The sequence below is a fragment of the Aplidium turbinatum genome, chromosome 1, assembly GCF_918807975.1.
Source record: "Aplidium turbinatum chromosome 1, kaAplTurb1.1, whole genome shotgun sequence".
In the NCBI taxonomy this organism is placed as follows: Eukaryota; Metazoa; Chordata; class Ascidiacea; order Aplousobranchia; family Polyclinidae; genus Aplidium; species Aplidium turbinatum.
The window spans coordinates 32,458,245-32,482,814 of record NC_137472.1 but is presented as its reverse complement, the minus strand read 5'-3'; the positions used below and the strand labels follow the sequence as shown (position 1 = coordinate 32,482,814).

Sequence of the window (24,570 nt, the reverse complement as noted above, 5' to 3'; positions counted from 1 at the left end):
ATGCATTTGTTTTTGTCCACGTTTGTGTTGATGATTACAGTTATTTGTGCCGCTACAGGTAAGTTACGCTGCCGCAATAAATAAAATTAGATCGATTTGAACATAATTTAAAGTTTCAAAAACAGGAACGTTTTTTTTACAAAAAATTACAACTGACCCTGTAAGCTTGGAGAACAACATCTATTGACAAAACATAGGCTTCCACTTTTATTCGACTTTTGGAGTTGACTTTTCGATGCCACAATTTAAATCTTAAATATTTCTTGCTCCATCAAAAATTAACCATACGAGAAGGAGTAGGTACTAGGCTACGGTTTCTCAGTCATCGGTAGTCAGTTGCTTTAAAGTGCTGTTAATCTTTATACACAAGGATTTGAAGCTTCCGGTGAAGGATGTGGAGAAATGTATTTAACAAACTCCGCCTTCCGATTCATCACAAGTCCCGGATATCCACAAGGATATGACAACAACATGGATTGTGAGTACACCTTCCAGGCTCCTCCTGAGTGGAAGTTGCAACTTCAGTTAGATGGACTTGTTGAATATGGACGGGACGTCATTGAGGTAAGCACAGTGTGATTGAACATAATGCAGTAAATATTGAGTTCTGAAAGTCTTTGAACACTTGTAGCCTACTGCTTTTACTGTGCGGTTACTTTTCAGAAAATTTACAATTGTGCCCTGTTTTTGTTATTTTGGTATAAACCAAAATATTTTTAACAAGAGCATATGATATGAATAATGAATATGTTACAGTATTTAGCGATAACAAAATTTCATTTTATTTAACGAAGTGAGAGAAGAAACGAAATTCTTCTTCAAGAATTTGAAACAAAGCTAAAGTCGACCCAAATAACAACTTGAAATTCCATTTCACGTTGATGCTAAACGCTTTTTTTAATATCTTTGCGTCAAAAATGATAGCCTATTCACGAAGCAGTGTTAGGAACATCACGTGTAAAGTAATCAAACATACTTTATGTTGTTTTAGTGTTTAACTACGTTAGTGGGCTAGGTAATGAAAAGGTAAACTAGCCTACTTAAAATCCATCAAGGCTTTTGTTGCTGGAAATCATACAAGAAGGGTTGAGAATGACCACACAGTAGTGTAAACTATAAAGTATAGACTCTACATGTTTTTTGCTTGGTAAAATAAAAATGTTGTATGAAAGTAAAATAAACATAGTTTGGCAATATTTTTAATACAAACAAGCCAAGTTTGAGTAGGTATCGTTTCTTTCTGCCGGTTTCTTTAAAAAAATAATTTCAATTTATTAAACAAAGTTTTTGTGATATTTGTTCATAAAAATTAATTTCTAATGTAGCCGAATGCACTGTTACTTCTGTTACTTCCGTCAAAATTTAATTTGACAATAGATTATTGATGAAAACGATGATTCCCAAATATATACGGGATTGCTCTCCAACATCAGTTTTACCTCATCTGGTTCAACTGTCAAGCTCCGGTTTACATCGGACGATGCTATGAGTTCTCAAGGATTTGTGGTTCGCTACCGGCAAGGTGAGATTATATTTGCCAGTCTTATCTGCTTGATAATCTGAAATCTTGAACAAAATATTTAACAACTTAATTTTGAAAAAACTAGGACAAGTATTTGAGCAAATATGTAAGCTGTATGAGGATTTTATCCAGCTATTTCTTAACATCTATTTTGCAAACAATGTCTTTCTATAGTAAAGGTGACAGATTATGCGAGTTGCGGAGGAGAATACATTGGAAATCAAACCAATTTTCAGTCCGTTACTTCTCCGGGTTATCCTTCCGAATACTCTGAAAACTTAGTTTGCAAATATACGTTCAAAGCTGAAGCCTATCATCAAGTAGAAATCGTTCTGGAAGGATCCCTTGAAAAAGTCTTTGACAACATTGAGGTTTGTAGAAGAAAAGTCATGACATGGCCTGCGTATTAGCGTATATCGGCGCTGTACTAGTGAAGTAATTCCAGTTTGCTGCAGACGGATTAGAGAAATTTTATTTGATTAAGCTACAGTAGTCTACGCCCTCCTACACCATGTAAAAGCCTATGCATTCTAATAAAAGTAGCTACGCCATCTTATAAAGGCTATGCAGAAACGTTACATTACTTTGCTTCATTAGATCCTAAACACTAACTTGAATCTTCTTCTCCTTTGTGTAAAACTGTTGTTTTGTTTTGACACGTTTTTTTTTCTTTTTTATATGTGTGTACATTCACATTTACTACTAAAAGGAATAACTACGTTGCAGGTTTTGGAAGAAAACAAAAGCATTCGAAACATTAGCGGAGTTTTTTCTAATCTTCGCTTCTTCTCTAAGAGTTCTCTGACATTGATATTTACAACAGACAGTACTTTTAGCCTGGAAGGCTTTAAAGTCAAGTTTCGAGGTAAAACTTGCATTGATCGGCCGTCTAACGCAGGCCATCGTACGTCACAATATTCCTTGGCTACACATCTTACTTCTTAAAATAATTGTAGTAGGCCTACATGGCCTAGCTAGGCCTATATTGCATTTGGGAAATTAAATAATAGTTTTTTTAGTTAGCTAAACTTTTATACAACAGGAACAAGGTTGAAAGACTATTTGGAGGTTTCAACCACTCCATGTAAGTGATTTTGCCTTCCTTTTTTTAGCGCTAGCTTGTTTATTTCCTCGCATGTGAAACAAACGTAAATTTCCCAGCGTGCTGACGTGTTGTAGCCTACAATAGTAAACTGATTTATACAATAAAAAAGGTCAAGTTATGAATTGGAAACGAATTGGGGATCATAAATAGGCTTCCTCAACCAATTTTAACATACAACTACTTAACATACGTTGTAAGAGTTGTTGTTATTGTAACAAGTTGTTTAGTCATGTAGCAGTAGGTAGCTACATACGTTTTTCTACTTTCTTAAATTTTGTGAAGTAGCCTATCTGACAAAATAAAATTTATGCACCAAAAATGTGAAAACAAATTCTCATGATATAAAATACAATAAATTTGATTTTAAGCCCCGAAAGTTCTTTAGATAGATCAGTTGATTTAAAGTGAACGAAATATTTAAATTGATTTCAAACATTGGAAAACATTGCGAACAGTCTCTGATCCATCATAGTACAAAGTAGGCTATCTATTGTCTACTCTATATGACTTCAGAAACTAACACGATAAGTTTCTGTAAGATTTATTTAGCTTATGTAGCTAAATTGCCTTTTTATCTCACAGTAACGACGACATCACCAGAGATTTTTAAAGCCTCGGTGACTACGGGCAAGTCATTTAGGCTACGAGCTTGTATTCGAATGTGCATTAGGCCTAGCCTATAGTTTAATGGTTTGATTTGAATAATAATAATCTAATAAAAAAGCTACGCAGTCTGTTATATAAACTTCATGATATATTACATATGTGTCTACAGTTCACACCTAGTAGCATTGGCAAAAGTCCAAGGTTTACTTTTTGACCCCTGACGGCATAATAATAATATTGGACAGTGGACACGATAAAGTATTTCTAGACTTTCTTTCTTATTTTAGCATAGTCTACAAGGCAGAAACTATTCCGTGTTGAAGATTAGCCTAACTCTCCGTAAGTTCTCTTCTGATGCAAGTCTTAGATGTACGTATGCTGTGGATAGTCCAATATGCAAAGTAACCTTTTGTGAACGATGTAAAAAGACAAGCGATTTTGATCAACAGCAACTGAACTGCCATTACTATGAAATTTGCAGATTCAATAAGAAATTCAACAATTAACAAAATAAATGAATCCATTGTATTGGAAGAAACAGTAAAACAAGGTAGAAGTAGGCTGCTTGTTTTAAAATTGTATTAAATTGCTAAAAGTTTTGCTCATGTTGCTTACGTAAATTTAATGTGCATAAAGAATTAAATAAGGGAACAAGGACATGCAAATGGGTGCATCTTTGAAATCAGTTGTTAGCCGAATTATTTCATTATAGTTTGGTTTTTTGTCCGTGCACGCGGTACAGTGGTCAAAAATTTAACGTGCAGTCAGCTAGTTAGCACGCCTTATTAATAAAGTTATAAAAATATCAGTTTATCATTTGCTTTTTTACCTACTGTCACGCAGAAACTTAATTTCAAAAACCTCGAAATTGTCTGTATTTGGAAAAGTTAACAGGTGTTTTTTGAGAAAAGTTGGGAGTAAGTTTACTCGCCAACTCAATTAATTTTACTGTTAGCAATCAGCAGATTACTACTGTATTCACTATTTTAATTGAACTAGTTTAAACTATGCAGTTGAAGCATCATAAGTTAGCTTGCCAAATGAAGTTCTCTCAACCTGTTGAAGTTAAAAACAAGCATGCACTTTAAAATTAAACATTTCACTTAGTCCACTTATTTCTATTTTGCTTATCTCTATAAATTATGCAAGGAGTTTTTTTTTAAATAGCTTGTCTGGAAGAAACATATATGCTTTCGTTTCAGCAAACTATTCAAATTTAAACCTGACTTGTCCTGCTGCCCCATCTAACTGTGACCTAAATTCCATTTGGTTGTGTGAATACGTCCGCTGGAGGATCCATTTCATGATCAACTGGTATCAGGAATTTATCAATTGGAGGTAATGATGATTGCTGAAGGGTAATCATTTCTCTTCTGCATATAAACATGGCGTGTTCTGTTCAGTTAAGTCCGGCTCTATTCCGCAGTTTGATCTAGCCAACTGCATGCTTTTAATCAGCAATTTATATTCTTTTAATGAATCACACAGAAAAGAAGCCTTTTTAGAAATCAAAATTTAGTACGGTGGTCTAATAGTAACTTAGTCTAGTGTGACGTGAATATCGGAAATAACAGGATGCGACTGTGGTTTGGACCAAATTATTCAACATCTTGTTGAATGCCAGGGATCAAATCTAAATGTTCTGCATCAGACTTGAGCGAGTTCAACGATGGAGTAGGGGTTTGTGTGATGCTCTGAGCTAAAGCCGTGTGATGACACAAGACAAAAAATGCTTAAACTATTTAAATAGTTCACAAGAAGTTTTAAAACATTATTAATGTAAAAATTTTAATTCCACATCTACTCTAGACTTACTATAAATGTTTCTATCACCACTATTTTAGAAATATGCGCACAAGCAAAAAAATTTCATTGCCAGAAGAAACATGTCGCAGTATCGATGTGACGTGTAAGAATCCAAAACAGCGAAAAGAAACGCAAGATCATTTCCAATGCACCATCCCATACTGCGCAGATGGACAATGTACTTAGTTTTAGTTCATTTTTACATGTGTTTTAATAATAATAGGCTTACAACTGAACGTTGGTCTGGTTAAATTATCTTCAGTTGAGCTTATTCAAATGGAAAATTTCTTTATGTTATAACTTTGTTATTATGCTATTTTCAAAAAGTTTCTCTTTGAATAAGTTTACTTGAAGGTGATCCAACAGGCAACAGATCGAAGGAGATTTTTAGTTGATCAAGATTGAATTGACTGGTGCGAAAATAAATTTATTTATATTACGAGACATGTAGCCTAACCGAGTTTTTTATATCAAGCATTGTTTTGGGTTTGACACCGGTCAAAAGATATTTCTTCTATTTCTTGACAGCAAAAACTAGTCAAAAAGGTATATTTTTAGGCTGCATAGGTTATAAATGTTTTAGAAACAAGATATTTGTAACTTAAAGAAAAATTATCAAGCGTAAAACGCTGTCCAATTAATTCGCGTGAAGGAATCATAGTTATTAAATTGTAGTTTCAACTGAGATGCTTTAAAATTTGACAAAAATAATTTAGTAATTGTAGCTTAATCTTGACTATATTTTTTGCCGTTTGTTTTTGAAAGACATTGATATTTGAAATATATGTGACTTTACATTTGTCTAAACAAAGATTAGTTTGTTTCTTTTAAACAAATGTTTTTTTTCATTCCAAATTCATCCTCCAGAAATTGGTTGCTAGCTTGTCCAATGCACTTTGGAATGATTAATCAAATTTTTGCTAATATGGCAGATAAAACCGGACCTGGACTTCAAGAATGGAAAGACGACCACCTTCAATGGCAAAGGATGTACTCTGCATGGAAAGAAGCAATGGAAGCGGTGTCAAGTGAACAAAGCAGCCGGGCTTCGGATTGTGTTTCATGATAGAGCATTTACCACATTTGAGAAGAAAAAAAAGGTTAAAACTCAACAGGGACATGTGCTTTCATGCAAGAACAATTTCGGCTTCGATCATTAAACTTTTCTTTGATTTCTTTATTTTGATGAGATTCTTAACCATATAGGCCTACAATAGCCTATATCAGGGATACTCAACTAGCGGACAACGGTCCGAATCTGGACCTTCTAGGTGTTAATGGTGGACCACGGGCTTTTGGAAAAATAACCTCATTGCCACGTTTCAGGGCCTCTTGGCCAAACAGATTTCTACTGGATGAAAGCAATTTATATGCAATTATCCTAGTAGCTGGAGCTTTGCCCCCCAGACCTCTAAACACTTCAAAGTCAAAAATCCATGTCGAGTTACATTTTAGATTTTACCCAAAGTGATTCGGTACCGGTACTGATAGTTTAACTTTTGTGGTTGCGTATGAAAAAACTTATTCACAGGACCGCTAAACACATCCAACTTGTCAAACTAGACTTTTGTTAAGATTAGTTGAGTAATCCTGGCCTACATGCATGTTATAGCTAACCACTCCCTATTTTGCTTATTGTATTGTGTTTGCACATTTTTTTTATTGATCTGTCATTGTATAAACAAAAAAATAAAGTTTGTTCTTTATGACATTGCGTCACAAAATAACGAAACAACATGTCGAAAACAATGATTCTCAACCGCCACCTTCATCGATACTGCAAAAAAAATTATTTGTGCTGTAAAAACTGCCAAATGGCGAGAATACATGGTTGTCATATTACTTAGGTGCTAGCAAAGAATATGCCTTATAATAACACTTCTCCACACTACGGATAGCCTACACAGAGCAACTAGCTGTGTTTATCAGGAGAGTTACGACAGACTCTAACATTTGAAAAGTTTATTGGTGGTACAAAACTTGAAAATTATCCGCCCCAATAGCTCAGTTGGTTAACGCATGACTTCGTGAAAGAAGAAGTTTCAAGGTCAAGCGACGCTGGTTCGACTCTTGAGATGTGCGCTTGAGCAAAGCATTTTAAGGACTGTTCTCCATTCAGCGGCACCTAATAAGCTTAGATGGAATAATTTCTTGGCAACAACACTTCAACAATCGGAAACTTTACTCTTCAGATCTCAGTAACCGGCCCTGCGTAAAAAGCCTCTACAAATATGGGAAACTACCAGAAATAACTTATCAAGGCTTTGTCAGTCCGAGGATAAAGATTCAAAACAAACCAAGAATGTTGCTCATAGTTCGAAGATGCAGGTTTTCGTTTTGGCTTTCTTCAGGAGCTATCGTCAGAATAATGTAAACCTAATTGTGGTGAAATATTTGCAGTAGAAGGTTTATTTTAATCTGACGATTTTTCCTGAAGAAAGTCAGACGAAACGCTGCAGTTTCGAGCTATAAACATTAAACAACATTCAACTCGCAATTTCTCACTTTGCTTTCCATTCATGGTACACAAAAGGAACTTGTATGTTTCGTGAATATCGTTTAAGACTTGTAAAGACATATTTGGACCCGTCAAAGCTGTATTAGGTTGCAACAGATGAATGTCCTTCCATGTTATAGGAAAGAGTTAAGGTCTTCATGGACTCGTTAACAGATGAGGTGAAGGGGATAATGCCACCACTGTGATGGCCGATGGGGCACCACTGCACTTTACACCAAGAAAACATTGTTAATTCACTAAAGATAACAAATGTGATAGAAATTGTGACTTCAACAATAAATTGGATTCGTGCATGTGAGCTTGATCATCGTAAGTTTAAGCAATTTCTAGCAGATATTGATACTAAGAAGACTGCTCATGTTCACTGCCGTTATATGGTTAAACTATGCCATGGTGAAGCATCGAGTCAACGGATTGTTCGAAATACACAAGGCTTCGTAGCGACGTGATTAATGGATTTGAAAGTCATGCACTGAAAAATGTCTCTGTTCATCATAACTTACATGTGTGAAGCACTTTTCAGTAAAATAGTTTGATTAAATCCAAATATCACCACCGATTGACGAACCAGCTTTTGGGTACCTGCTGCATCTTTCAATATTACCGTTTAAATTGGGAAACTTATTAAGAGAAAATGCCAATATCAAGTTTCACATTAATTTTCTTTTGTTGCGGCCCTTCACTAACTTTAGGCTTTGAATTTGGCCCCCATGCTGAAAAAAGTAGTGAACCACTGTTCCAAACCCTAATTTATAGTCACGCAATCACCAGGCCTACGACCGCAAACCTACGAGACAATCGCGTTCTCCAAATTGGTGCACAGTTGACGCCTTTCCGAGCATCTTGTAGGAACTCTCACTACTCGGCCATGCAGCTATCGGAATATTCTGTACCGGAACGTCGTTGTTGATGACGTCATCAAACAGTCAAGCAATGCATAAAATATATTTCCACGCATAAACGCACAACTATAGCACCTTAACTTTTTATATAAATACAAAACTGATATCAATTAAAGTCTTTTCGTATAGAATACAGAATGCGGTCCAGTTGTAGTAGTGCAGGGTTTATGCCAATTCTAGCAATCGTTATTTCAGTTTGTGTCAATTTCAGCAAACAGTGTTGAAAAAAAGCTTCATTGAAGAGAACAGTTTCATGATTAAAGACATGCAAAATCAATAAAAACAGAAGTTCACTAAATGTTCAATTTATCTGAGAAAAGTTCAGCGAGTAAGGAAACGGAAACATAAATTACATGTATACAGCTTAAACAAACAATATTAGTTATAACTGTTCAATTGATTTCATGTCAACACACTTGAAGAAACAAACGTGAGTTTCTAGTGCATCGCGGTGCGTCCTTGCAGCAAATGTTTGAAAATGTTTCAGTTTCTCAAGTTATTCCGAGACGTAACGCAAATGCTGAAAATTTTATTTTTCAAACCTGACCTTTCCTCTTAGATCTTGAGAATTGCAATAAACCCATAAGTTGTTTCTTTTTAAATCAAGTGAATGGACAAGCAATGTAATTCAGCTCAAGGAGCAAGCTGAGAACAAGGAAGGCTCCGTAAAGAGCCAGCATTATAAAACCTAACTTCTTCGTCATTTTCCATTTGCAAACAGCTATGCTTATGACTACGAAGAGAAGCATAGCAAACAGAAGTAAAACGGAGCAAAATAGTCCACCTGACTCCACGGTAACTGGTTGGCCGAGGAAAATTAACGACTTTATCAGCCAGGGAAAGGGAAGTCTGAACATAAACAAATTACAAGATTTAGAAAGTTTTGAACTAACCGGAGCTTTTGTATTTTCAATTAAGTACCGTATCTGTGATTTGATATTGATTTGAAGAAGGTTAATCAACGCTGGTACATCTCGAAACGTGTGCGCTTGTAAAACACATGTTAAGGATTGTATTTCATTCAGTGGCAACTTGTAGATGGAATATTTCACAGACAATATCTCAACAACTAGTTGAAGCAGCACTCTGTCCAATCTTGGGGACAAAACCTGAGTCACTTGTTCAAAGCCTCAAAAAGTAAAAGTTTGATAGAGAGTTTGCTTTGTTAAACCATAAACAGACAAAACAAAGAAACTTTAGCGGGTTTAACATAATGTATTACACGCAAAAAAATATTACATAATTAAAATAAAATAAACTTTAGCGTTTTCGACACGTAGGCCTACTTGTGTTCTCATCAGGAATTACAAATCTGCAACATACATGAAATGAAAATTTTACTTGTCGAATAACATGATTTGATTTGCCCAAGTATGTTATATTTTTTTTGTGTGTTATGTTAAACCCGTTAAAGTTACTTTGTCTTGTCCTCTATAAGTATTAAGTAGTCTATGAAAAACTGTCAGGATTAAACTTCAAAAAAAAGGTTTTTTTAAACCGATAATAAATTTTACAATTAGGAACCTTTGTTAATAATGTAGATATGTCTTCTGGAATGCTTTAAGTTTTTAGACGATGCCTTACATTGCAAAAGCAAAGTATTTATCTAAGCGAAATTAAACAAGGCAATGTTTAGAGCAGTTTTATATGAGACTGTCCTGAAGGTAAAAATCACAACATCCCTAATATAGCTTCAGTATCCTACAATAACAAGTTGTTTCTAAACCGTACATTGATTTATCACAAGCTGCCAACGTATATTCATTATGTTTGTGCATCATGTGGCGGAATATACTTGGACACTTGGCCCTCGACTCACTTACTTAAGCCATAATTAACAGTTGCACATTTTTACACAAAAATGTCATCGGTTCCAGTCAGCTCTAATGCTGTAGGTTTATCTTTGCTTCATGATCGGATCATATCAAAAACTTGTAAAACGATAGCCTACTGGTAATGACGTACATGTTAGTAAAGGCATGGCTCAAAATACCTCATAAATATAACTGCGAGGCCGTCGATGAATGGTTTGGAATATGAGCTGATGTCTCACACTACGCAGAGGCTTCGATAGTGCAACCAGCAGATTATGTCAATCACCAATCGTTTCTCAGTCGCAGGAAGAAAACAAACAACACATCCGGGCATTAAAAATTGCTCATTTATGTATGGCATGGCTAATAATAGTAATCTCACGTTATACTCACCCGATCGTAACGTCGAAAATATTACTTCCAACTGAGCTTGAGACTGCCATGTCACCGAGTCCTTTCCTTGCAACGATCACGCTAGTGATGAGGTCAGGCACAGATGTACCAGCAGCCAGAAATGTGAGGCCCATCACCGCTTCAGAAATCTCGATAGTTTCGCCAATCTAGTAAAAATTTACAAGTAGCTCAAGATATAAACTGCACGCGCTATAGTGAAATGTTAACAATCATTTCTAGAATTTTCTCTAGTGAAGAAAAAGAAGAATTTTTTTCATTTTTGCATCATCAGCACATGTGAAAACAAAAAAAACAAAAAAAAAACAATACAAGATTACAATGTGAGTTAGGTTGTTTGCTGATGATGATGGGAGTGGCAGAAGGACCGAACTGGTCATCAAGTCTGCCACACCCGTGTGGTGTCATAGCTTATTTGACATGGAACGGTGTCGGAGTATTTTCTATTACACATTGTGCCACATTCTTCAAAAAACTATTAATCATTTAGGCTAACTGCACTGTCTAAAATAAAAGTACTTCGAAATTATTCTTTCTTAAGGAAAATTTTGCTTTGCCTCATTTCGAACCGGTGTTTAGAAAGAACAATTTCGTCACCACAAGTTCTTTCGAACATCTTCATTTACTATAGTTTGTTTATGATAAAAATCAATCAAACGGTGGCGTTAGCTTAAAACATTAAACATGTACTTACATGGTTGATAAAATCGTACCTGATGAGCCATCCAAACCATCAAGTAAGAAAAAATAGCGATCCAAATAATGCAGCCAAAGAAGGTAGCCATGAACCATTTCTCTTTTTTCTGAAAAAATATATTTAACAAAAATCTTCTCTGACGCTCTGGCCAGTGCTTGTACTGTCGACGTCAATCGCAATTGCTTATAAATAATTTAAGTTTGATTTTCGGAGAACAAGATCTGTCTCATGTACATTACGTTCAGATTAATTAAACCGAACTGAAGGATGTTGATACGGCGTACAGCGATGGTTTAATTTAATCACACAATTTGTCAACGGTGTGTGATCTCACATATGAAACCAGACACTTAAACACATTCACATAGCTCTGTGCAGGTATAGCACCTTCCCGAAATGGTTTCAAGCAAATAAAACCAGATCACACCCAACTTAATGTTTGCGCAATTTAATTACTTACAGGATTTCGAACGTCAGGCAACGTGAGCCACAGAAAAAATGTCAATGGGAAAAGCACAAGATAAACGACACGTTTCGCGTTGGATTTCGGAAAACTCATGTCCAAGGCGTCTCCCATCTTATCAGAAGGTTCAATCTGTAAAAACAGTTTGTCCTTTCTGTTGAAACAAAAGGGAAGCAACAGAAGGTCGACTCTGAAGTCAATTAACATAATTGTGCTCGCATTTCTTCCTTTCTTATTAATATTCTGAATCAAGTGACACCGACCGTAAAGTTATGCTTTACTTCAAGTTCCTAAAATGCATTTAGTCTATTGGGAAAAAAAATCAATTATTCCAAGATTTTCGTTAGTCTGTGCTGGAATGATTCCAAAATAAACCAGCTGTAAAGCGGCAATTTAAAACTACAAAAATGTAATAGAACAATTTGTATTTCAATTTCTTTGATACAAACACTAGGAAATTTAAATAATTGAAAGTTTTTTGACAAACTAAACATAAGCTAATTGTGGTTTTCCTAATTTACTGAGAAAAAGAGACTATTTTCAATTTAAATAAAAATCTAGAAAAGAAAAAAAGTAAAGAATAAGGTATTAGGCAAAGCTCCTACTCAATTATTAAAGGGTTTAAATTGGGAAGTATTAAAGCAAGTAAAAACATTGCTTCTTTTTATGTTGTGCTATATTGACGTCAAACCCACGTAGTAAAAACAAGATTAGTCGGTAAAATCTCTGCACAAAGTTACTCACTTCACTGGGTGGAGAAACTCTTCCTTGTTGTGCGTCTGAAAAGCAATGCGATTCAACCATATGTCATAAGAAACTTTCGATTACTTTCATATTTCGTATTTAATTATATTACGGTACAAAGCCTAGTACCTTTCGATCAAGTTTAATTTACCAATGAAAGCTGATGAAGTTAAGTAAAAAAATTTTAAGGGGGGGGGAGGGGGGGGGGGGGTTGGCAAACAAAAATTGCCAAAATTTTGTCTGTGCAAAACTACTTTCAAATACGCAAAATTACTCACGATCTCTGAGGTGGTGTATACTATAGTCAAATAGAAGGGTCGGGAACCTTTTTAGGTAAGCGAGCCATGAAACTGATGAAAGCCACATTTTTGGAAATGTACTTTCATAAGAATTATATAATAATTTAACAATACAACTAACATGTAGTGGCAGGTGATGAGTTGTAAAAGTGGGGCCATGTCATTTCTGAAGATAAGAAAACAGCGGGGCGTTTGGAGGACCTTCCTCAGAAAATTTTGAAAAAAATGCATTTAATTTGATAAAACTTTCTGTGAGCCAGATGCTATCACAAAGAGCCGTATATGGCTTGCGAGCCATGGGTTCCCGACCCTTGGTCTAATAACTCCACAGTCATCCACTTGGAAGTGTACGAAAACACAGGCACGGTAACAAAACGTTCAACTTAGGTAAACGAGGCTGACTTCTACATTGATAGATCTGTCTGTGTCCTAATTATTGTAAATATACTATCAAGTTGAATCTTTCTTGCATCAAACTTGCACCTTTGAACAAAACTACTTTTAGAATTAAATTTTGATCAATTGAGTCAATGCTCTTTCAGTTCCATCGTTACGTTAATAACTCGACATTCTTTCCAAAATATTTTTACTTATAACTGCATTAGTAGAATATGGACAAAAATCAAAAAACCTAAACAGGTTTTCGATGGTAAAACAAAAACCTCATAAGGTTACCTGTATCCAACAGGCTTTCAAAATTGTACCGATAAATAAATGTTGGCTAGTATCTTAATGAATATCTGAAATAAGCTTACATTTGCTTACCAATTGCATTCTTTTAGATTTATTTTCTGCAGATACTGAATCGAAGTTTAACATTCAGCCCAAACAGGAATACCAAATACAAAACCTTTCAAAATAGATGATGCTACATTTACATTCTAAGAAAATGTTAATGTACCTCATAATACAACACTATACAAAGTCTCTAAACTGGTAAAATGTTAAAAACTCATGGTAAAAATTGATTTGTCTAAATACATAATCATTTTTGCCAAAATTCGTGACGTTTTTTTTTTCAGCAGGTGGGCGACCGCCCCCCCTGCGCCCCCGTCTCCTATTACTATGCCAACCTTCAAGGATTGTTTTATTTCCGTTAGATGTGTCCGTAACTTCGTTTAGTCTCTGTAAAAGCAAAAAAAATCCCATTATCAAGCCTTTACTCACATGTTAGGTTGCTTTTTATAATTTTCCACATGAAATAAATCCGGAAGCTCTGAAGAGCAATTACGTAGTGACCGAAAAAATCGATACAAACTGAAGCATGGAATGACCCATCACTTACGTTCGACTCTTCCTCGATGGTAGTCAGAGCAACGCTTTTTCCATTTGTTATTGGTGACGTCACTGAAGCGTTTGAAAATTGTAAAGAGTTCTCCGTTTGAGGAACCACCTTGACTCCTAAAAAACAGAGAATATGGCAGTGAAGTTTGTAAGCTAAATCTTTCGAACTGTTACTTGAGTTGTTACGTGTGATTAAATATAAATTAAAAAAATCGAAACTCATTTGCAAACTAATAGCTTCTACATGTCCTTGAATTAATTCGAAGGTCGGTATTGATCCAGATCGATCTCAGTGCAAGTAAGTTTGTATCACATTGATTGACAGTTGTCTAGTCTAGGACGAAGTTGACTTCAATAAAATGCTCTCAAATAACGAGATAATGAACAAAAATTTATCCTATAGACACATTAACCGCTTCAAATTATGTATAACTTTTCCATTATAATAATCATTCGCTATCTCCGCTTGCAGCAGATTGCGCATCAACATGGGTTACTTGACAGGGTTCCATGTGATTTTATGAGCCGTACTGCTTCCATGCTGGCTCAAGGCAGATTGGAAGAGGCAAGAGGGTGATGTGTCACCAGATTATTACCCAATTTATCCTCACTGCATTATGCAAGAAAGAACACAATCGGTACCCTTTTTAAAGTCTTTGGTATGACCCGACCTGGAATCGAACCCAGGGCTACCAGCACCAGAGCCGAAGGCGATAACCACTGAGCCCTCCATATAATTTCCATTATACCAGACAATAAAATCCGTCATTTTTTTATTGATTCAACGTCTGCAGAATGACGGATTTTACTGTCTAGAATTTGGAACATCTTAGACGGAGTTGAGTGTTTGCCAAGGTGCTCATTTACACTTCTAGCTATTAACTTGCCTTCATTCTCGTAGACCACAGCAGTGGATGTTGTCGGGCGTTTTACTCGATCTGACTGACTGTACTGTCCGTTTCTTGGTGGAATTCTAGAGAAAGTCAAATTAGCTTAGGCTTTCTGTTGTTAAATCAAAAGGAAAAGACCATGTATTGAAACTTTTTATTGATCTGTCTTAAAAGTTAAGAACAACACAATAATGGTATTTAACTAGTAGTTGAACTGAAAGCGAGAGCATAATGTAAGACTGTTAGTTGTATCAACTCCAAGAACGCTTACCAAGAATCGGTTGTTATCGTCAATACGAAGCCTAATCTTTGCACATTTGGTCCTTATTTTCTTGTTTATTGTTGGCAAACAAAGAAATAAATTGATCAAGTTATTATCACAAGCTTTTTGATATAATAGTTGAATTACACTTGTCAACAAAAGCCTAATGTAAAAGAATTACTATAAAACTGGAGTTATTAACAAAACGAAATACAAAATATCCGAAACAATTCAAAAGAAGTCTGTGAGTAATTTTGAAGAACCACAAAAAGCTTGAATTTCATGTAGTAGTAAGCCAGTTTTAATCCAGCAATGTCCCGGTCATCGAAGGCGGCCGGATCCACCTCTATGTGCCGCAATCTCCTTCACACCCTGCCTCTACATCGACCTGTCTACAGCATCCTCTCTTATCAAGCCTACCTTGCTACTTTTCTTCTCAACTTGCCATTTCCACGTTTTCTTGGGTTTTTCTTGTTTCCTACGACCCTCCAGCACTCACAACATAAGTACCCATTTTAAAACATCATCTTCATCCCTTCTCAAAACATGGCAATTGTCCATACTATCTCACTCCATTCGCCTTCGCCAACTTATCAACATTCTCATTCAACCCAAGCAAGTTCATAAGTTTCTCAATATTCCTTTTGTCCATCAGCTTCACACCACACATTGCATCACCATTGCTCTCTCAGTTCTTCTTGAAATCGCCAACTTGTTTTCCCGAAAGCCCCTTCTCTCACTTCAGCACACCATAGCAGATTTCATGCATGTAGTATAAATTCTTCCTATCATTTTCAACGAAAATCTTCTATCACATAACAACTCTCATGTAACGTTTAATTTTAAATCTAAGTCACCAATCTTTTATTCTAGGTTTGGTAAATGAAATGCCTATTTAAATCGTGCTTGAATTTGGATGATCATACTAAATAGGTCTTTGTTTGCCAAATCAACATAGTGACAGTTTATTATGTAGCCAAATCAACAACCAATCTATGAAATTGAATTAACAACCAACTTATGATATATAATGTTTCAAATATAAACTGTTTGATTTCCACTTATTAAATATAAATATTGCATATGAAAACGACTTAAGTTTAAATGAACCACTTTAACAAAGCACCCTTACTTGTTTTGGCTGACTACTCGTGCAGAGAGAGATCTGGCAACTCTTGGACTAATAAGTTTTGCTCTTGCTATCGCATACAACGCAGAAGAACTATCTTCTTGAGTTGTCTCTAAAACCACAACGCATCATAGCTGTTATTTTACGTAAAATTGATGACAAAACTACTGTATTTATAGTTTTAAACTTTCCACTGACATGCTTTGATGCATAAGTTTAGTCAAAACGTAGAATAGTGTTTCTTTCAGGCATTGACAAAAAGGTTAAAGCGATGTCATCTTGAGAAAAGAATACCTTCATTAGCTGGGTCTAAGCTGTGCATTATTAGTTGCACGATCCCGTAGCTAAAAGTGTTTTTTGGGTGTTGCTCATGAGTAGGGTTCGATATCGACTGAACCAGCGCACGAACTCCTGGCGAGATCTTCGTCTGGAGAAAAATGAAAAGAGTAACCACGATGATTGCTATCATAGAAACTGCGGTCAATGTTTATGCAACAAAGCAAACTGCATGTAATTGAAACACATTAGCAACCTTATGAACTGAACCATTGCGTAAGTATCGCTATATAAGATCACACAAACTACGAAAAACTGCTTTATACGGTACTTAGCTCTTTACTCAGAATGCAACATCAAACGAGTATTTCTTTAGGTTATTTTATACCTTATAAAATACATTTTTAGCGAGACAGTTACACGATGAAAATGTATATAAATATATTTTCAGCGTGTATTCTATTTTCGAAAGAAAAGAATTTTCGTGGCCTTGTAATTATAACAAAATTGCAAAAGAAGTGTGAAAACACCATGAACATGGCGTAGGATAAGTACCAATATTTTACTTACCACAGTTGGACTAACTTTAGAGTCAGAAGACGATGAAGCTTTCAAGGACGCAATTTTTGATTTAACCCATTTTTCTATCGTTTGATTGAACTTCATAAATGTGACGTATAGCAAGTACATCACGATCAAAACAATGCTTTCAAAAAACTGAAAAAAAAAAAGATCAATACTGAATGCAATCAGCAAGGCTGACCTGTACATTGGCTAGCATGGGTTTGGCACACTTGGACTACTACATTTTGTCGATACACCGTAGGCTAATGATCTACTTTAAGATGATTGCTTTAAAGTGTGTTATGTTTGCCGTTATAGCAATATATGTACCTGACAGATCAGATTGGTCAATGATAGGCAAACTACGACTTTACAATAACAATTGTTGACACGCAAACTGGGACATTACGTGCTCGAATAATTGTGCCCCTGCATTGTCACCTTTTGATCGTATTATTACTTTCTTTATAATCCACCCACAGTTTTGGTTAAAAAGTTTGGAGTTTATGCCTTACAACCGACGGTCGTAAATAGCCTACAACTCCAGCTGCTTGAGTGTTATATAGGCTGCGCGCACGACAGTAACACGTTATAGTCAACTAAAAACCATCAAACTTATATTTTAAATGACCATCAATCGCTCATTCGCCCATATAAACATGCAACGTCTTCGATGAGGCTATTTCCAGTTTAAATTTAGAAAATAATTTTTCATTTAAGTTCGAGTGCTTCAATTTTGGTTGAAGTGTAGTTGTAGTTTATATGAGGCCCGGATATGAGGGTATACAGTAGAGAAGTTCTTCACATTTCGTTCTCGTCAGCTCAGTGAAAATTCCGGTTAAAGGACGTGAAGATTAAGCGTTCATGTGTTTATAAGAAAGAGTTGGAAGTCATCTTAAAAGCGATATCTACAAACTGGCCTATTCCGCGTAAATGCGCACTTTCATTGTAGTGATATCTCAGTTTAGAAACGTGAATGAAAAGACATTCCAATACCGCAAACAAGCAAATATTCAAAACATTAAAAGCTGCTGATAAAATTAGAAGCTTTCACACATTGGCTGACATGACAAGCTTAAGAAAAAGATATCGTGGTCTAACCCAAATTCAAAGAGTCATAGTTTTTTAATTTATTGTTTTGCCAGACACAATGGTGGGGGTAATCCCCTTTTATGAACTTCACGGAATTTATTGTATTTTGACAGATATTTACAGATGTAAGATTTACAAAGTTTACACCTGAAAATAAGCATAATAACTAAGCCAGGTACAAAATTTAAAGATAAAAGACGGTTTAAAAAATGAAGATGTTAAAAGATAGAGTATTTTGGGTTACTTTAATATTTGAATTTCAGTAAAAAAACTGAATTTGTTAGATTAAACATTCATACGACATGATGATACTTCGAACATCTAAGCTAATAAGAGTTTGAATAACTAAGTTCATAATTTAGCTTTGATCCAATTGATAAGACTGAAATATTGATGAGATTTAATAAAAAAACTGTTTGATTTTACAAAACAAAAACTGCTGATTGGTAGGCTACAGCATTCACCATTTGTGTGCAGCGCAGCTAAAGGATTGGACAACTAAAGAGATCACAAAGTTTTTGTTTGAATTGGATGAACTAAAATGCTTTTGGTACGATAGCTGAAATAATTTTTGGCCGAAGTGAAGCCTACTTGACGTCATTCAAAACATTGAGGGCCGAAATAAACTCGCCAAACCTGAATCGCGAATGTCATTTCAATGACGACTAGGGCTTGCAATACGCCAATAAACTCAAAAATGTCATTAAGCTACTTGTTTGTAGTAGCCGATCCAGGGGGCACTTGGTCACATGCCCCCGGAAAAATCCAGAAAAAGCATGTAAATATTCTACGCTTTAGAAAAAAATTTGCGCTTGCTCAATCCTTTGCATTACAGTTGGGTTTAAAAGTGCACAAAAAGCAATTAAAACAAGATCAAATTTGTCAACATTTTCTAAGGGTAACCTAAGTCCCTATAACCTCTGCTGCACTATTTCCTTTTATGGACCAAAAACTCTTTATTTCATCTTACAAATTTTGATCATTTGAAATATTTCGTGTTCCCAAACGTTTTTTTCTAGATTTGCAACTGCTTGCTTGGGTCATTAAACTTGATCTAAACTAAAGTCTAAAGTATGTTTTGGTTTTTCAGAATTATTTTAAGCATTTTTTTTTGGATCAAAATCAAGTCAATCAAGATTTTGTATCAAATCAAAATAAGACATTTTCCATCTCATGAAAATTTAATTCAAAAAAAGCTAATTTGTTGTTTGTTTATGTAACTTTCTGAGCAGTCATGTCAGTTGTGAAGATTCTGTTGCAGCTATATACAGTTTCTAGAAATGACTTTCAATTCAGAACTTCATAAATACTAATGTGAGCTCAAAATATGTCAGTTTTCTTATGCTTTGTTGCAACAATGCATTTAAAAATATTATGATGATTGTTTTAAATGCACCGTCACGTCTATTGGAAAATATTGCATTAAATTGATTTTGTTTTCGAACTGCGAAAAACAAAAGGCAAGTAAAACGTTTACTTTTGTAAATCGGTGTTTCTAGAATATTTCAACTTAAATCTGTACATCAAAACTTTAGAGATTGTTTAAGAATCGTTGATGAAAATGAAATCAAACTGTTATAACGTTAAAGTAAAAAAAAAAGGAATTACCTAAAAATAGCTATGACATGATTATCATTATATCAGTGACAATGTGCCAATCCTGTCACTCCCAGAAAAAATTCAAAGTGTTTACATCGCAATTGTAAAAGCTGGAAAGGGAAGCTACTGTACTCTCAGCACTTTTGTGAATTTGCACAAACAATTTCAAGATGTTTTGCTAATGATATTATCATCATTTTAATTTCTTGCATAAATAATTGATAATCAAGATTTCTTGCTTAACTGTATGGATACGAATATGACTGAATGGTAAGAAGTGTTGTTAGAATTGCTTTGATGGAAAATTTGTGTTAAATTAAACTTACAAGTCGAACTATTAAAATTAGCGGTGTCAGAATCGAATATTTTTGTCGAACTATTGATAACTGCCAGATTCATTATTTCAAAACTAAAAGATGAGAAACTTCGGCTTGTTTTCAAAGCATTTGAGTCCACAAGGTTGCTTCAATATATATATATTTTTTTGTAATTTGTAATTATAATCGTCTTTTTACATTAGCTACATAAAATCTTGTGACTTCTATATATAAATAATGTACTGTAACTTGTATACTTTTAATTCTAGTCAAAAACTTTTCCATAACAAAACAGAAAGCATGATGGGCAGACAAACGCAGTTTTGAATCACAACGCGTCATAATGTCGACTGTACGTGTTTAGTTAGCCTTGGTCTTACAAGTAGATAAAACACTTCGATAGTTTGCGAGGGCAGAAAGCTACCATATGTTGCGCAAAGCGCATGCGTGCATTTCATTCATACAAAACGTGCATTTTGACTGCCGTAAAATTATTAACAATAAACATGACGTCGATTAAACTCAACACTCCACTACGTGACGCCTCTGATTATTATCAGAATAGAGCAATACAGCCAATGATGTTAAATACATGCATATGCCTACCATTGCCTAATTGAAATGCCGCAATACCATATCAGTACTCAAATTTTTGTTTCTAAATTCACCAATAGGTGTAAGTTAGCACAAACTCAGTTGGTTTCTTCTTACATATTATTTTTTTCATGACTCATTTTTACGGCCATCGTGCCTCCCTTTCTTAGTTTGTGCATGACGTGGTGTGATGGGCTAAGTTTCACACGGTTTGAATATAAAAAGTATTAACAGACCCACAACCATTAGGCCACAATGCGGTAAGAGCGTATAGTGCAAAATTATTCAAGTACGATAAGTTATATAGTTTGAAAATTTGAAAGTCAGAAACTTATAATATAAAGATTACATCACAGTGTAGATTCTAACGATCTGTTTTAGCCTGATGCTGCGAGTTCGATGCTGCGAGTTCGATGCTGCGAGTTCGAGTCCTGATGCTGCAAGATCGTTAGAATCTACCTTGTGAAGTAAGCAACAATCATGCTGCTAAAAGCGAAACTCAATCAATTGCATAAAGATGACAGTTCATCAACGATCAATTCAGTTTTTCGTACCGAGTAGATTTTCGGATTTAAAAAACAAAACAATGCTAGTCCACAAATTAATTCTGCAACGAAATTTTAAAAGAACATTTGTCTTTGTAATACCTAAGTCTGCTTGTTGTGACAGTGCGGTTGAAGCGTTTGAGTACTCAGAAAAACAACAGTTGATTTGTTCACATCATAAGCCTGCTTTCGTTTTAGTCGCAGAGTAAAAGTAGCTATCCGAATTACAATTTGATATATCCATTTTAATGTAGGCCTACCGATGAACGTTCTTCTCCCCCCCTCCCAATCTTTGCTAATGCCTCGGGCTTAACCGTTGTTTAACTGATTGATATGAGCTTTGTCATAAACTCTCGGGACTTTGTTCCTTCGCCCCAAAAGGAAAAATGTGTTGACTTACAATCACTGAAACTTGTACCATAAAATTTGTGAAAATGCTGGAAATCTTACGCCACAGTAAACAACTCACTTCAATTTTGGCGTCCGAAAACGACACAATGAGGATTAACAAGCTGATGATATAGAAGACGCAGTCACGAAAAAGCGGCCACCATGTGAGTTTGAGAACCTGATGGCTGAGAATGCTGCACATGCCGATCACAAACAAAATGTTGAACACTGCGGATCCAACAATTGTACCTAAAAATATCGGCACTTTTCTTCTGTACTTACGTTTTTATCAAAAAACAAGAAACTTGCTTCAATACAGAACTGATTCACTACTTGCAAATATTTCTTAGAAAATTTTAAACAAATAAAAATATATTTTGTATTTATCATTCTCGTTATTGCGCAACGCTTAGTGACAGATTGTACTGGCCCTTTGTGACGCCAGTAGTTAAAATTCAGTGTATAGGCATATTTCCGGATCATATCTTGCAGCGCTGAATTGACTATACAGTACGTTCTCTTGTTAACTCTGTAGCCTACGTATTCGAAACATAAAGTTTCATCTCAGAATTTACACATCAACAGGCGAAAATACTGAATGGGGGGTAATCAGCTAGGTTTTTGCAACAAATTCTTCCTTACCCACACCGACATTGCTTTTAGCGAGAAATACTCCAATGATGGATGTGAATAATTCCGGTGCGCTCCCGCCGGCCGCCATGAACGTCGCTCCAGCAACATCATCAGATATGGACAGGCGAAAAATAATTACCTGAGATGCGAGAAGTTTTGATCGAGTTTATTCTAGAACGTTGTAAGCAAAAAAGAAAACAGTGCTCTTGTTTGGGCAGATTCCTTGATGCAGCTTCTCCGACCTGGAGCTGGCAAACTGATCGTTGTAATTTATCTGAAATCCACTTCATTAACTTTAGCAAAATTTTTACGTTTTCCCTGGCTAAGGCACAGTTTAAATCAGTTTGTAAGCTGCTGTTGCAAGACAACTTTTTTGGTTTGGACTCCTCGTCCTCACTCCTCTGCGCAGTGACACCACATAAGCAGAATTACAGCAATTGCGACTCATTTTAAATCGATTAGGCATCGTCAACTGTTGCTTTATTTTACGTTTCTTTGATTAAAATAAAACTGATGACTCATTCACCAATTGGTAGCAAAAAACGACTTAGGCTGATTGAAATTAGGTTCAAAGCAAATTTACTGAAAGCGAAAATCGGTTATTTATTCTAACTAAATTGTATCAAGTTTGAACTTACCTCTAAAGCTGGAACAAAGAATTCATCACAAACGATGGCTAACGCTATGAACATGTAAAGCATTCCAATTACGTGAAGCACGACAGCACCTAGTGTAGTAAAGAATATTAAAGCATATCTTAATTATTGCAAAAAATTCTTGTTAAAATACAAGGATTTTAAAACAAACATCCAGCAGTAATTTCATTATTATTTTCGACCCCTCAGTCATAACATAGTGGACTAAATTTTCTGGAAACATTTACGACACTACGATCAAAGTTTGTTGAAAGTAAGCGCATAAGCAGCAAATACCATTCTGTCGTGCTTCCAGGTCAAAAACGTCTTCAGGATAAATGCCTTTTGGTCCTGAGTTGGTTACCATCTCTGGTGTGGCAGTGCTGTTGAATTTCACAGTTGATGTGTTGCCTGTTGGAGAAACCTGATTGGTATCTCTTTTAACTCTGTGTCTGGCAACATTGTTTGGTCTGTATATTACAACCGTGTTCAAATCATTTGAGCTCTTTTTTGTCACAAGTGAAACTAAAATAAAGCTGAAATACACTCCTCCAATCACGAGCAGCCCCCAAGAAAGGTATTGGAGTCTTCTTTGCTTTAGTTTCGGATTTGTCTTCAATGCAGGTGTAGTAATTTTCATGTTTTGGAAATAAAAAACTTATTTTCGTAACTAGGTTATATCAACTTGTTGGTCGAGATTTTGACTTAGACTTATCCCAGACAGCAGCACACCTACATTTCTAGATAAAAAATATACGCAAAATTACAAAAAACCATAAGCATAAATCAGTTTGTTGAATAGGCCTACTTTAAATAATTTAGGGTAGCTTACTAAAAAGCTCAGATTTTCTGTACAACAAACTCCCCTATAGTAGAATAAGTTGTAAATCAGGCTAGTGGGCCCACGTTGTCAGAATATTACTGCAAAGTTTGCAGTGCACCATGCTTGACATCAACTAATCTTAGACAAGCAGACAACATTCACTGGTTACCTCTTTGAGCAATGAGATCAACTTTTTTTGCACAATTAACTGAGCAAGTTATGTCCATGCAATACACAAATATACTTTGTTAACCAACAGCATCCTGACCAGAGAAGTTGTGATCCGTGGTGAATAGCCTACCCTACAGGACGCACTTGTCTGCTCAAAATCAGAAAAAAATGTAACCTTTTGGTGGCAATATAAAGCAAAATTGTTGAAGAAATTGGGACACTCGTCCCAAATCCCCGCTAACAAATCATTAATCTGTTTTATTTTTTATATTCTTTCTTACAATGGATATTTGGAAACAAGCTGAATTGCCGACTTCAATACATATCTGAATCTATTGTTGGTTGAAATGATGTATAAAATGTATCAACAAAAATCCGCATATTTTATAGACACCTTAAATAGCCTACAAGGACTCGTATCTCGCAATCTCGGGTTTCAAACTTGAGTGCCAAAATCTTAAGACTATACTATGCGCATG

General features: G+C 35.4%; 3 protein-coding genes across 3 annotated transcripts; 2 read left to right on the top strand and 1 right to left on the bottom strand.

Moving 5' to 3' along the window:
- LOC145764896 (neuropilin-2-like) lies at positions 1-3,310 on the top strand. The gene is made up of 7 exons (XM_082576594.1): positions 1-58; positions 371-564; positions 1,378-1,522; positions 1,697-1,893; positions 2,249-2,387; positions 2,565-2,606; positions 3,210-3,310. The coding sequence occupies exons 1-7, from the start codon at positions 1-3 to the stop codon at positions 3,308-3,310; spliced, it is 876 nt and encodes a 291-aa protein (XP_082432720.1).
- Positions 3,311-3,701: 391 nt separating this feature from the next.
- Positions 3,702-6,740, top strand: LOC145764885 (uncharacterized). The gene is made up of 4 exons (XM_082576583.1): positions 3,702-3,783; positions 4,436-4,571; positions 5,078-5,217; positions 5,972-6,740. The coding sequence occupies exons 1-4, from the start codon at positions 3,702-3,704 to the stop codon at positions 6,103-6,105; spliced, it is 492 nt and encodes a 163-aa protein (XP_082432709.1). The 3' UTR covers positions 6,106-6,740.
- A 1,746-nt stretch (positions 6,741-8,486) lies between these two features.
- On the bottom strand, positions 8,487-23,830 carry LOC145770096 (sodium/potassium/calcium exchanger 2-like). The gene is made up of 15 exons (XM_082581687.1): positions 23,395-23,830; positions 23,101-23,189; positions 22,472-22,601; positions 21,909-22,078; positions 17,299-17,445; positions 16,747-16,879; positions 16,456-16,564; positions 15,059-15,144; positions 14,173-14,288; positions 13,961-14,012; positions 12,589-12,623; positions 11,842-11,976; positions 11,398-11,487; positions 10,667-10,833; positions 8,487-9,308 (listed from the first exon to the last, which is right to left on the bottom strand). The coding sequence occupies exons 1-15, from the start codon at positions 23,735-23,737 to the stop codon at positions 9,062-9,064; spliced, it is 2,049 nt and encodes a 682-aa protein (XP_082437813.1). The 5' UTR covers positions 23,738-23,830; the 3' UTR covers positions 8,487-9,061.
- Positions 23,831-24,570: the final 740 nt, after the last annotated feature.

Bases quoted from the DNA above. Each gene is read 5' to 3' on its own strand.
- LOC145764896 (XM_082576594.1), top strand. From the start codon at position 1: ATGCATTTGTTTTTGTCCACGTTTGTGTTGATGATTACAGTTATTTGT. The intron at 59-370 runs GTAAGTTACGCT...TTTATACACAAG, and splicing joins AGTTATTTGTGCCGCTACAG to GATTTGAAGCTTCCGGTGAA. The intron at 565-1,377 runs GTAAGCACAGTG...ATTTGACAATAG, and splicing joins ATGGACGGGACGTCATTGAG to ATTATTGATGAAAACGATGA.
- LOC145764885 (XM_082576583.1), top strand. From the start codon at position 3,702: ATGAAATTTGCAGATTCAATAAGAAATTCAACAATTAACAAAATAAAT. The intron at 4,572-5,077 runs GTAATGATGATT...CCACTATTTTAG, and splicing joins CAGGAATTTATCAATTGGAG to AAATATGCGCACAAGCAAAA. The intron at 5,218-5,971 runs GTACTTAGTTTT...CTAATATGGCAG, and splicing joins ATACTGCGCAGATGGACAAT to ATAAAACCGGACCTGGACTT.
- LOC145770096 (XM_082581687.1), bottom strand. From the start codon at position 23,737: ATGAAAATTACTACACCTGCATTGAAGACAAATCCGAAACTAAAGCAA. The intron at 17,446-21,908 runs GTGAGTTGTTTA...TTTTTTTTTCAG, and splicing joins TTTCGGACGCCAAAATTGAA to TTTTTTGAAAGCATTGTTTT. The intron at 12,624-13,960 runs GTTGGCATAGTA...ATTGCTTTTCAG, and splicing joins AAATAAAACAATCCTTGAAG to ACGCACAACAAGGAAGAGTT.